The 14963-nt window shown below is 33.4% G+C and overlaps 1 protein-coding gene across 1 annotated transcript in view; it reads left to right on the forward strand.

Moving 5' to 3' along the window:
• Positions 1–11973, forward strand: part of LOC108573441 (period circadian protein) — a 29553-nt gene extending 17580 nt beyond the window's left edge. The window contains exons 9-17 of the mRNA XM_017935892.1: positions 5728–5874; positions 8658–8880; positions 9207–9580; positions 9677–9870; positions 9953–10113; positions 10223–10464; positions 10540–10758; positions 10976–11287; positions 11860–11973. Of these exons, the coding sequence (XP_017791381.1) occupies positions 5728–5874; positions 8658–8880; positions 9207–9580; positions 9677–9870; positions 9953–10113; positions 10223–10464; positions 10540–10758; positions 10976–11287; positions 11860–11973 (1986 nt within the window). The remainder of the gene's footprint in view (positions 1–5727; positions 5875–8657; positions 8881–9206; positions 9581–9676; positions 9871–9952; positions 10114–10222; positions 10465–10539; positions 10759–10975; positions 11288–11859) is intronic.
• The last annotated feature ends 2990 nt before the right edge of the window (positions 11974–14963 follow it).

Below are 14963 nucleotides of genomic sequence, written 5' to 3' on the forward strand. Positions count from 1 at the left end.
ACTCACAAAGTGTGAATCACTGTGGAATGGACAAGGCGAAAAGTACTTCGAAACGCGATTTATTTCAGTTTTATTCAGAAAGGGAGAAACCGCGAATTTATATTATTTTCAATATTATTATTGAACTAAACTTTCGTAGAACGCGAGTGAAACATTGAAAGAATCAAAAGAAAAAACGCGAATTCGTATCTTTTTCGATTCTAGAATATAAGAAAATTTGAATAAAATACGCGACGAGATTTGGGGAGAAGTATAAGTTAAACGCGTAAAAATATTCAATAATAAACGAACTAGGGATGAAGCTATTATTTCAATACGCGATGCATCCGCGAAATTCCGAAAATAAATTATTAATTACGGTAAACTACTGAGACGGTTTAATTTAGGGTGGGCATAGTGCACGAGTGTAGTGCACTCGTTCCAAATCAGCTCACAATATACAATAATAAATCAACTAACTACTTAACATGCAATTCATGCAAATTCCTTGGATGGTAAATTATTAGTAAACAAAACAGCAAGTCATAAAATAAATTCAATATCAGAGAAAATATATGAAAAATACTGAAAGAAAAATTTCAAATCAATTTCAATTGCTGTAACGAAAAAGCAACCTCTCAAAGTCATTTCAATATCCTATTCGACAAGTCTGAAGAACAACGATGACTAAAATTCAAATGTTTATTTCCCTAAACCTTCAAAATAATTTCGAAATATTTTATTCGAAGCGGAGTATTCCAAGTCAGTATCGACAATTGAAGAAATTATTTGATTGTATTTAAAAGAACCGAAAGCAGAATATTTAAAGTCTGATATTAAATGTCTAGCAAGTACCAGTAATTGGTAAAATGATTTATATTTCTTTTAAAAGCTGGTAGTGTATTATTTTTGTTTTAATTGTGCTGGGATTTGTTGGTTTGTTAAGGGAGGATAATAGCGAATAACGTGTGAAATTTGAAAATGAGAGTAAATAGGAACGATTGGATAACGAAATTGGGAGAGTTAGAGAGAATGTGTGAACAGACGAGAAGAAGAGAGGTAAATGATCCAACATGAGAATGTAAGTGTATATTTTTCGGTAATTACTTTATAATTGCTTTATAATTACTTTATAATTACCGATTAGTGGAGAATATTGTTTACATGCAATGGAAGTTTACTGGTGATGTTTATAATTTCGAAAATTCAGGTAGAATTGTAAATATACTGTATCGTAATTCGAATTTAAGTAAATTAGGTTGAACTGCAGTACACAGACGTTACTTTAGCTTGAAATAAATTCGAAACATAGAATTCACAGAGAAAACACTGCGAAACAGCAAAACGTAAACGTTACAATTGTTATAACATGTAAGCAAAAATTTCAGAATTAATTATACGAGTATTTCTCATAAGATTACCGTTACAAGAATATTTCACGTTTATTAATAATTTTATAAGAATTAGGAATATTAATTCACTTTGTTAAAATGCAAAAACTAATAATTTTACAGCAAGTGTTAAGAATTAGGAGCAGCATTCGTTACAAGTTCCACAAGGATACTGAAAGAAAAATTTCAAATTAATTTCAATTGCTATTACGAAAAAGCAACCTCTCAAAGTAATTTCAATATCCTATTCGACAAGTCTGAAGAACAACGATGACTAAAATTCAAATGTTTATTTCCCTAAACCTTCAAAATAATTTCGAAATATTTTATTCGAAGCGGAGTATTCCAAGTCAGTATCGATAATTGAAGAAATTATTTGATTGTATTTAAAAGAACCGAAAGGAGAATATTTAAAGTCTGATATTAAATGTCTAGCAAGTACCAGTAATTGGTAAAATGATTTATATTTGTTTTAAAAGGAAAATTTCTAATAGGTATTAGTTAAAATGAATTGTTATTCAGTCTATTGTATTGAAATTCTAATTGATTCTAATGTATACAAGTGTTACAAGAAGGCTGAGTGTGTACAGGGTGGACACTGACTCTAGTATTTACTAAAATTCAAAAATTCTCGTATAAATTCCGAAAATAGATTATTAATTACGGTAAACTACTGAGACGGTTTAATTAAGGGTGGGCATGGTGCTGCTTTAGTTTGAAATGATTTATAAACACATAATTAACAGAGGAAAAACCGTGAAACGGCAAAACGTCTACATTCTAATTGTTATAACATGTAAACAGAACTTTAAATTTAGTGTAAACAGAAAAAATATATAATACAATTTATTTCACGGTATTGCAACAAATAAACGTTGAATCAATATTTAATTCGTATAAAAACAATTATTTAACGTAATAATTTTACCTTCACTATGGCTATTTTTAATCTACGACCACAGGTCAACCTGATTTCTAATCCTTACGAACTTTAAATTCAGTCTAAACTGAGAAAATATATAATACAATTTATTTCACGGTATTGCAACAAACAAACGTTGAATAGATTCTTAATTCGTATAGAAACATTTATTTAAAATAATAATTTCACCTTCACTATGGCTATTTTAAATTTACGACCAAGGGTCAACCTGATTTTTAATCCTCCGAACTTGATTTCACAACGAGAAAGTAATAAGATCGTTGAAACGTACTTATTTGTCAAAGAAACTTATTTATTTCATGGTATTGTAACAAGCAAACGTTGAATACATTTTTCATTCGTGTAAGAAGAATTATTTAACACGATAAATTTAGCTGTACTATGGTTATTTTTAATCTACGACCACAGGTCAACCTGATTTTTAATCCCTACGAAATTAATTTAACCACGAGTAAGTAACGAGAACGCTAAAACCTATGTTTCCATTGAAGAATATTGTAAAAACGTATAAATTGTTATATGCAATGTTATAACAAATTGTCGGAAGTATAAATTTTTAATAAAATTGTGAAAATTGATAAATTATACCGTGTTACGATATCGGAAATCTCCCGCGAAAATCTCCCGCGAAAATTTCCCGCCTGACCTAACCGACGATTTTGCTAATGACTTTGGGGAGAGGGTACCGCAGGTATATAAGGACCCGCCGATGTCCCGCGAAATCATTTACCCTTTATACTGGGCCCTAGACACTTCGCGGCGTATTTTGACCTGAAGGTTCTGAGATGTGAATAGAGTGGTCGGGGGCTACTAGCTAGTCTATGTCCACCCTGTACACACTCAGCCTTCTTGTAACACTTGTATACATTAGAATCAATTAGAATTTCTATTACTAATTATTAAACAAATTTTAACAATTACCGGCACTCGCTAGGCACGTAATATCAGACTTTAAATACTCGACTTCGAACTTCGGTTTAGTCATAATTCTATTAATGTTATAATAACGTATAATTTATTAATTTTCACAATTTTATTATTAATTTATACTTCCAAAAATTTGTTAAAACATTACATATTATTATTTATACATTTTTGCAAGTTTCTTTGACAAATAAGTACGTTTCAACGATCTTATTACTTTCTCGTTGTGAAATCAAGTTCGGAGGATTAAAAATCAGGTTGACCCTTGGTCGTAAATTTAAAATAGCCATAGTGAAGGTGAAATTATTATTTTAAATAAATGTTTCTATACGAATTAAGAATCTATTCAACGTTTGTTTGTTGCAATACCGTGAAATAAATTGTATTATATATTTTCTCAGTTTAGACTGAATTTAAAGTTCGTAAGGATTAGAAATCAGGTTGACCTGTGGTCGTAGATTAAAAATAGCCATAGTGAAGGTAAAATTATTACGTTAAATAATTGTTTTTATACGAATTAAATATTGATTCAACGTTTATTTGTTGCAATACCGTGAAATAAATTGTATTATATATTTTTTCTGTTTACACTAAATTTAAAGTTCTGTTTACATGTTATAACAATTAGAATGTAGACGTTTTGCCGTTTCACGGTTTTTCCTCTGTTAATTATGTGTTTATAAATCATTTCAAACTAAAGCAGCACCATGCCCACCCTTAATTAAACCGTCTCAGTAGTTTACCGTAATTAATAATCTATTTTCGGAATTTATACGAGAATTTTTGAATTTTAGTAAATACTAGAGTCAGTGTCCACCCTGTACACACTCAGCCTTCTTGTAACACTTGTATACATTAGAATCAATTAGAATTTCAATACAATAGACTGAATAACAATTCATTTTAACTAATACCTATTAGAAATTTTCCTTTTAAAACAAATATAAATCATTTTACCAATTACTGGTACTTGCTAGACATTTAATATCAGACTTTAAATATTCTCCTTTCGGTTCTTTTAAATACAATCAAATAATTTCTTCAATTATCGATACTGACTTGGAATACTCCGCTTCGAATAAAATATTTCGAAATTATTTTGAAGGTTTAGGGAAATAAACATTTGAATTTTAGTCATCGTTGTTCTTCAGACTTGTCGAATAGGATATTGAAATGACTTTGAGAGGTTGCTTTTTCGTTACAGCAATTGAAATTGATTTGAAATTTTTCTTTCAGTATTTTTCATATATTTTCTCTGATATTGAATTTATTTTATGACTTGCTATTTTGTTTACTAATAATTTACCATCTAAGGAATTTGCATGAATTGCATGTTAAGTAGTTAGTTGATTTATTATTGTATATTGTGAGATGATTTGGAACGAGTGCACTATGCCCACCCTAAATTAAACCGTCTCAGTAGTTTACCGTAATTAATAATCTATTTTCGGAATTTATACGAGAATTTTTGAATTTTAGTAAATACTAGAGTCAGTGCATCGCGTATTGAAATAATAGCTTCATCCCTAGTTCGTTTATTATTGAATATTTTTACGCGTTTAACTTATGCTTCTCCCCAATGCTCGTTGTATATTTAATTCAAATTTTCTTATATTCTAGAATCAAGAAAGATATGAATTCGCGTTTTTTCTTTTGATTCTTTCAATTTTTCAATTGCATTACGCATTATTGCAATAATTTCTATCGTTACATTTAATTCTAATTGTTTAGCAGCTTTTCTGCTGCTATCGACCCTGGAGGTAGGCCGACTCTATGTGATAAACAATTGGCAACCAAACGGTGGCTCGCTAAAGCGATATATTATGAAATTAAATTAATCACTCAATAAGTTTTAACGTTAGATTGTTTCCTCGGTATGGCCATGGTGGTCATCAGTGAGTGCCTCAAATGTTTAGAATAATTAAAATAAAATAAATGTTGTCAACTAAAAATTTTGAACGTCATAGCTAGCTAGACATTATTTTCAATTGAAAAAAAAAAAAAAAATTATAAATCATAATACTATAATCCTATATTTAAAATGTATTTTCTTGTGGCCGCCTGACAGCAACTTGTAAATCTGGCGTGACAGTGAACGTGTTAATAAGTAAATTTTGTTCAAATTATATCGTGTTTGATATCATTTTCATCAGAAAAATCTCACCAACATGTTAAAAAAAATTCCAGATGAAAAAAAGTAAAATTAAAGAAATTATATTTTTCTATTATGATTTGTTGAGCCATGAAATCTCGTAAAGGAAACCGACTGGTGTAGCGTTACACGTTTGACTGGCTGTGAGCGAGATAACATGGGCGCAGCAATGACGCAGACCTAGGCGTAGGACCATCTATACTGTCACTTGTAGAATCCAAACTTACTGACTCGTGTAGAGTATTTACTGTAGTTGTTTCCAGGAAATTCTTATCCCAACAAATAAGTCCGCTGAATCCCCAACTTTTTCTCTTTTGTTCTATCGTACGTCTGCGCAGAACATCCAAAGAAAGTCAGATATTACCGAGCTCGACGTGTCAAAGAGGTGCAAGGACCTTGCGTCCTTCATGGAAAATCTACTGCAAGAGACGAAGACACCCGGTCTTGGCAAAGATGTGCTCGCTACTGACGACAGGAGTTTTTCGGTGACTATTAGCTACGTTTTAGTATCGCCGACACTTATCTATTTTGATAGTAGTACTCTGATGCGCTGTGGTGGTATGCTATAAGTATATTTACAATAACTGTAATATTACCGGCGTTTCGCTTATGATGGGTTCAACGTAGAAAGTATCTCCCTTAGATCTTGTCTAGGACGTATCGTTTTAGAATTCTACGATAGTATTTTGGTACAGCATCGTTTTCCTTACTATTTTTCGTCGAGTTCAAAGGTTTTTTTTTCCTTTTATTTCAAATTTCGAGTCTAAAAGGGCACATTGTGCCATTTGCTTTATCGTTGCATGTCATTCGGGACATTTGTCAAAGTTGTTCTGTATGTACGCTTTGTTATACTTCTTTTTATTGTAAAAAGAAGAAATAGAGAATATGAAATGAATGCATCGTACCAAATATGTATCGCCAGTATCGACAGAATCTAGGAGAAAAGAAATTCTTCGCGAAGATTAGGTAGCAAAATTTACTTTGTATAATTAGCTTCTTAAAATAGACGAGTTTTGATTCTTAATAATAGAATTTGTTAGCAAAAGAATTTCTTAGGAAAAGAAATTTTTAAATTAGTCAGCGAAATTTCCTCTGACTCGTTCCGTATAGTTAGCGTTTCAAGGCAGACGAGTTTTGATCGTCTTCGTCAAATTTCTTTTTTTCTTTCGCTGATCCAATCAGGAAAGCATGACTTAAGTAGAGTGCAAACGATTAGGTAGAGGGTTTAATAGGAAAAGTTCTATGCTGATGCTATCTTTTCGTGAAGAAACCGGAAATTTGCATTCGTTACATGGCAAATAAAAAATAAATTAGATATTCAGAAAAAGTTCGATGATACGAAAAGAAACGATAAGATTCTCGCTGTTTCTGAAACAATATCATCCTAGAATTTTTTAGATGATTTGGAAAATTATAAGATGCAAGGTGAGTAAGGAAAACACAGCAATTGATTAAACATTTTACAGCCTGATGTCACGTCTAATCGGATGATTAATTAAAAACAAAAGTAACGCTAAAAAGCCACAAGTTTCACGAGTTAGGGTACTTATGCACATTTGCTGCTATAATTGATAGTGTGTGGCTAGTTGTAAGTGAGAAACGAAATGAAAAACCACGATAAAGAGAAATCTATCAAGCTGTTTTGTACATAGACACGGACGGAGAGGAAAGTGAAAATTGTGTAGGTTCGATGATGGATAGCGTCAATTTCAAAACCTTGTAGGCACGTTGTTGGTAAGTCTATTTAATTTCTTTTTTCCATTCGACATTACTATTCGTATATATTTACAAAACGCCAAGCCTTTTATATACCAACCTGGATTGCAACAGTTCATCGACCAGCGACAAAAAAAAAGAAAGAAGAAAAATGCAATTTGTTACTATATGCACTGATTTCAAATTTCTAGTGAAATGTATCGCCCAAGATACTTTTTCGTATATTTATTCTAGTCTGTCTCGTATGATTCTTCTTCTATCTAACTGATGGTCTGCCATAGGAACTTCTGTGAAACGGTTCTTTGTTACATGACGTTGTTTCTTCTCGATGTTTCAATATCTGTTTCGTTGGTCAAAATCACTTTTCTTTTACATTCTTATTCATTGAAACATTGTTGCGTTTTTTCATGATATTTCTGGACGATAATGCACCTCCTCCTACGCCCCGTTTATCTCGAGAATCTTTACGTTGACTAACGAGACGTTTCATTTATTTTTCTGCGTGTCAGGGAATTTTCTTCAAACGTTAACCCTTTTAATCGATGTTGCAAATCGTATCATCTGAAATCGAACAAACGCGTTAAGTCTCTTCTCTTGTCTCTTCAACGTGCTTCAGCTATTAAGCGCAACCGCTGGTGTTATGCATCAATTGATCGATTCACGCGATTTCACAAGCCGTACACGAAGAGAAGCACGATGTACGGCGTGAATCGGAAAGTTTAGACTGATATATTCGAGAAACGCTTGAGATACTTTAACGTTAAAGGCTATAAGTGGATCTGTAAATTTATTGCAATACGACACTCGTGAATAGAGTTCCAGTGTGTCTCTTCACTTACAAGGTTTTGAAACTAACGAGGCAGTATGAGAGTGCGAGAATGGAAGAGAATATCGTTCTTCGATTTAAGAGAATGTTTCGAAAATCTCCGATGAAAATTTATCGGATATCGTTCGGTGATCTTTCTTTCATTCGAAAACATATGTATGATTGAGTAGCAATTTGTTAATTAATATTTCTCGCGGTATTATCGATAAAACAAGACGAAGTAACTTTACATATTTTTCTTTTAATTATCGTAAGATGTAAATTTAACGAGGATCTTTGATTCCCCGAATTTTTCTAAATTTCTTGGAAAGGGAACGAAAAGTGCAGGAGAGAGCGAGTGTAAATAAATGCATGAATGACGATGGTTTAGAAGAGAAGACAGTATAACGGAAGGAATTTGGTCGGTTGTTAACAATTGAAGCAAATAACGGTGTTGCAGTGCTGGAGAAAATATTAATCGGTCGAATGGTTGTTCGTGAGCTGTAAATATCGCACTTTTGCGGTGGTAAAATTGCAGAAGGACCTACATAGCGCAGAAACTTTCTTGCTCGAAATTTAACAGCCATCTAACAGCTGCGCAAAGTGTCTAACAAAATACTGAAAGCTCGACGCGTCTATAACGCAACAAAACTTTGCAAAACAATTGACAGTGACGAAATCAAGTGACAACTCTTTCTAAGTCGCTACAATATACTTGTGAAGGGATCACGCAATCCCTTGTTACAGGAGCACGACAGCGTGATGCTTGGTGGGATATCGCCCCATCACGAGTACTACGACAGTAAATCGTCCACCGAGACTCCGCCAAGTTACAATCAGCTCAACTACAACGAAAATATTGAAAGGTTCTTTAAGAGTAAGCCGCCGGTTGCCACCATGTACGGCAGCGACGAAGAGAATATTAATTCCAGTAATGACGAGGGCGGAAAGACAAGTCCGAATTCAGCAGGTGAGTTTTCGTTATCAAAATTTAAATATTAAACAAGAAATGAAGAAATATTTATGAATTACGATAAATAATGAATTAACAAATATTAATTAAAGATTTACAAGTCTAAATTTGCTCGTTGAATTTTTTATCAAAAGAGTTTCATCGAATTCTTTACCTCTGAGAATTTTAAAGAATTATAAGATATTAGGTGTTTAGGATATACAAAAAAGTTTAATCCTGAAATACTAACATTAATTTCTTTGGGATATTTATGTTAAAATGTACCAATATTTGTATCTTTTTTACTAACTTGCAATTTCAATACGATGTTATCACACAATCAGTGAGAAAATGCATGTCACCAATAAACGGAAGCGGCGCAAGCGGCAGCGGTAGCGCAGAAAACCTCAGCAGTGGCTCGAATAATCAAACGAGTTCGGCAAGTAGAGGCAACACGTCGAATACAACCAGCACGGAAAGTTTCAAACCACTCACATTGACGGAATCGTTACTTAACCGTCACAACGAGGATATGGAGAAGATGATGATGCAAAAGCATCGGGAACTTCGGTCCAGCATTAAGAACAGCGACAAATTGAATGATTCACGGATGAAAACCACCGAGAAAATGTCGATAGGCCCCAACATACATTTCATTAATCAAGGTCACGGCGTAAAAAGATGCGGAAGTCATAGCTGGGAGGGAGACAGTTTTAAAGTTAGTGATCCGTTAATTAAATTGCCGTAATCTGTCTATGAAGAGTTATCGCAAAGAAAACAAACGTTTAAACGTGCTCCGATTATGTTTTATCAGGTTTCGAAGCACGATGAAGTATCAAGGACAAGTACCGTCGGTCAGTTTCCTACGAATGTTGCTACAACAGTTACAAGCATGAGCGTCGATCAATCAACCGTAATTCAGACAGGTGCTAATATTAACTTGTGGCAACCTTTACCGGTTACTGTACCACCTCCACCGCCTGCTCAACCACACAATGTGCCACAGAAGTATGTACTTTCTTTTCTCACGGAAAAACGAAATGCAAGAAATTCGAAATATCGAAATTAACGATGGATTTTACAATTACAGTACCAATTCACAAGCAATACCTAGAATACCAATACTGCCGTCGATGATACCAGTGTATTACGTTCCCGTTCCCCAAACCAGTGACACCACAGTTTTATCGCCTCGACACGAAAAACTTAGCCCACCTCAATCAATGCAACCACCACAACCAAATCCCTATAGTATGTATCTTTTTCTTCTTTTTTTTTTTGTTTTTAGTTTAGACCTTCGCAAAAATGCTAAAGGGTTAAGCAGATAATGGAAGACTGAAACGTCGAAACTAATTTACAGTGTTTGTGCCAGTTTCATATGTGACGACAATGGCTGGTGTCATTTATCCTCCGGTAATAGGTGCTCCAACAGCGGGAATGATGTACAGACCTTTTTTGATCCCCGAACAAACGCCAGCCGCGCGAGAAAATAATCAGACTACGGTGAACAAATGCTCCGACCGGAAACGACCCGCCAGTCAAACAACAAGCGTGAAGGTGGAACCGGGCAGCACGATGGCTATGTCTGAATCCTCTAAAAAAGTAAAATAACAATTCGCTAAAAGATAATTCGAATTGCTCGGGTGGATATTAAAATTTGAATCAATGATTAATTAGGTACTGTCGCCCAGAAAGTTGTTCTCTTCTTGCGTGAGCAATGACGGAGGTTGTTCGAGTTTAATAGACGCACCGATGCTGTTGAATCACAAAATTCACAAGCAGAACGATTACAACGTGGACGAATCGAGCTCGTCGAGCTTTTACAGTAGTTTTCTGTACAAAAGCAGCGATAGCAGTTGCAATCCGGACCAGAAGCCAACGGAATATATGCAAGAGGCAAGTGATACTGAATTCGAATGGAAAAATTGTATTGGAGTACTTAATCACAGCATACTCGACACTATTATATGAAAGATAAAATTATATTGTCGTACTTGATAGTAAACAAACAAACTGTAATCATATTAAATTTTTCTAAAATTGTTCACTTACAAAGTATTTATCAATTGTGGAAAATAGGTAAATTAATCGATTGTTAAATGTTTGTTTACAGGACTGTGCGAAACAGCATTATGGTAAACGAAGAAAAGAACCACCGTGGCTTGAAGGTGTCCAATTAACACCAGAACTAATATACGAGTATCAAATACACCCTAAAACCCTGAACGAAGTACTTCAAGCTGACATGGACGCTTTAAAAAATCTCAATCAACCCCTTTTGGTGAACGATCAACTGGGTCAACTCTACTTGGACTTAGAGGTCGAGGGATTCGAAACTAAACTTGTTCTCGAAGACGGAATCACTTCCAGTGGCAGCGATAGCGGAAGCAGTAGTGGAAGTTGGACGGCAGGCACAATGTCGCAGGTAAAATATAATATTAAGGCCTTATGTTAAGTTTCTACGACGTACAAATACCGGCTTATAGCAGTTGTAAATTTTATAAAAAAAAAGAAAAGAGAGAAAGCATAAACCAGCACAAGATTTTTTATTAACCTTGATATTATTTTCATCATATCTTGTTAACATTTAAAAGACACCGCGTAACTCGTTGGTTTATTCGAAGGCAATTGAACATTTAGCTTTCTTTCCTCCTACAATTTCTCGCGGTAACATCATTAATTATAGTTAGAATAATAAAATAGGATTCAATGAGAGCTAAATAAAAAATCTAGTGACTCGTCTTTTAAGTGTTAAATATTCGCTGAATCAACAACTATAATACTATCCATAAAAGAAATTTAGATCTAAGGTGCGTTTGTAGTAAGAATAATTATGTCATATTTATTATCATTTATGAATACTTAAAGATATAAGAAGACGTTCAGGTGTAGATGTTGTATTTCACATTAAAGAGATCATAATTTTCAATGTTTGAAGCTTTAAAAGTCAAGAGTCGGTAATGGCTATATACTAAAGGGGCAAGCTCTTGTTTACAGCAAAAACATAGGAGGAGAATGGTGAAGTACGGTAAACTCGTAATGATTCATGAAGAAAATGCACCATTTCCACCGGCGCTACCACCTCAAACCGTACCTTGCCAGGAGTTATAGGAAAAGTCTTGTAACGACCAAATTGTAACTAAACACTGTTTTCAAATTCGAAGCGTTCGTTTCCGATACCATACTTCGAATTTGGTTCTAGCACTTATGTTACATTTGGCCGCTGCGTACAATTCCAATGTCATTTAGACTATTCTAAACACTATAACATTTATGTTTTCGAGGCAGATAAAATTTTCTACATTGCCAATTTCATTTTTTTTTATATTCTTACCATTTCTTTAATAATACACATTTAATTTCTTCTTCTTTTTTTTACAATATATACGTATATTACAATTTATTAACTAGCATTACTGTTATTATTATTACATGCATTTAGACTTGACAGCAACTAGGATTGAGATACGAATATTATTATTAATCGAACATAGAGGTAACTATTTTATTAATGATTCATTCACAGATTTTAACTGCCTCAAGCGTTCTCCTGTATTCACACGTGCAAGTCAATTCATACATTTAGGTATAATAGAGTAAAGGATAGGTAAATTGAAATCACGTTGCTTAGAGAGTTAGTAATTCGATAGGGCTTAAGTTCCTTTCTTCCTTCGAAAGAAACTCGCCGATACTTTATTATTCCGGGTAAAAAGTATTTTTTACAAACTCATTACGTGTCGGTGATCAATTTTTATACATGTTTGTGTTTCAAGGATAGAAAACGTTTTTGTCTTTTGTGTTTGTAAGCTACGAGGTTCCTGTTATCGGGCAGACATTGACGTCCACGTGATTATCTGTTAATCGAATCTGAATCCTATCCGTTTAACTCTTTTGCCTTCGTTATTCGAGATAGCCGATATCAATTTTTTTGTTTCGAATGGTAGAGAATCCGTTGGAAAGTCTGTCGCCTGCACAATGTTTGATATAGATTTTAATACGAATGAAAATAGAAGGTGGGACGAGAAGACGAGGGGGAGTTGACGATAAGTGTAGTTTTATTAGTAACGGAGGTAAGACATTAGAACAACACGTTCATTTTTTTTTACCATATATAACCCTCTGTTCAATTATCAACAATTTTTCCATTGTCGTTTGTAATCGATTTCTCTTAAACAGGACACTTTATATCGTTACGTTAGTTACTTTAAGTAGATATAAACTGGATGAGCTTTTATTTTGGGAGAAATGAAATTTTTCTAATATCTCCTATCAACAATCGATCATTTTGATCTATTTTATATTTTATTAATATTTAAAATACACTTCTTTTTATCGAAGAAATGAAGCTGTTACGTATTTTTTTTTAATAGTGAAAATTTTCTTATTACAAAATGGGACCAAAACAATGAGGTCATTCACCTTTGAACGTACCATGTCGGATATGCTACCTCAAAATGAACATATTTACTCGGATGGAATAAATGTAACGATTCGAAGCAAATAGCCATCAGCATAAATCGACGTGTTTAATGAAGTACATTTTAGAATTTCGTCAAAGTAAATCAATAACGTTTTCGGATGGATATAACGATTTTTATTCTTTCATCTCGTAACAGTCATAATCTATTCAGATCTGTTGACTGGAATTGCTTTTAATAACATTATTATGTTTCTCTAACGAGCAAGAAGATAATTTCACGATTCATTTCCTAATACAGAACTGAAAAGGTTATTCACACGTTCTCTTGATAATAGAGAGAGAGAGAGAGGGAGACGACATCGTGAAATCTTCATTGTAGCATTTGTATGGTCGAAGAATATTTTATATACTATCTATTTGTATACATAATATATGAACCATGATTGATATGCCTATTGTATTGTGTAATTGAGAGAGGTACAAGAAATATTTTGTATACCAATGATCTGCAAGTAATTTTTTAGAATTAAACGATGTGGCCAGTTCGCTAAGAGGTCATGACGCTGATCTTGTAGATGTAAAAAAAGATGGAAAAAAAATAGAAAATTAAGCGTCACGCTTGAATTCATCCCGATGGTCGTATAAATCTAGTCCTGATTGTAGAATGAATTCATTCTTTCGTTCAAACAACATCGTTCGTTTCTATTAAGAATGTTTAACATCGACAATACCCTCAAGGAAAGAAGTAAAGGCATCAGTACTCGATATTTTCATCGGTTAATGAAAATATTCATTGACAAATGAAATTCATAGCATCCTTGAAAAAAAATTGGATGATGTATAAAAAAAATTTTTTTAAAAAGGGTACTGAAAATTGTAAATAAATTAGCTTGAGCGGTAGTGTCGATGTTTTTGCCTTCGAAAATCAGTACCAGAAATTTCATCTTCTCGTTTCTTAAGATGATCACGTTACGTTAGCACAAAAAAGTATTATGATTTTATGAAACAAGTGACCGTCTAAGGAACCTGCACGTATAAATAAATAAATACACGTGCATCCGCGCATATACATGTATATTTATTTATTAAAGCGTCGAATATTTGTTGCATTTAAAGTTAAGACCTGCATCTAAATTTTTTACAAATAAAAAAAAAAGACGTGCGCCACAATTCTGCGATATTGTTCTATTCTACGCGGCGTAAAGTAACGTAAAGAACTTTTACATTTACTTATCATTTTTTTCGCCTCTCCTAAAGTGTAGCGTCAAGCGTGGAAATCTTTAAAAAGTAATCTATGATAGGTGACGAGTAATAATAAAAAAGGGTGAACAAGGTGATAATATTAAAATTATTCAACTTTTTCGTTGCATCGTTCGTAATTCGTCGTTTGTCATTTTTTCCTTGCAGTATTTGTATTTAACGAATTATCAAATTGTAATTTGTCAAACGCTGAACACAGAACATTGATATCTCGTCTAACGAGGAGTGTGTTGGAATCTTTTTACGATATTTCATAAAAAAAAAAAAAAAAAAAAGAAGAATTGTTGACGTTCGATTGTTCTTGTTGCTTATTCGGAATAATGTTCCATTGCTCATTTCCGGCGAATAATAAATTATTCGATGATAATGTTCAGGGAATTGAAGAAACGTTTGAGTGAATATAAAACGAGACATCATCGGA

This window comes from Habropoda laboriosa, unplaced genomic scaffold (assembly GCF_001263275.1).
Source record: "Habropoda laboriosa isolate 0110345459 unplaced genomic scaffold, ASM126327v1 scaffold92, whole genome shotgun sequence".
Taxonomy (NCBI): domain Eukaryota; kingdom Metazoa; phylum Arthropoda; class Insecta; order Hymenoptera; family Apidae; genus Habropoda; species Habropoda laboriosa.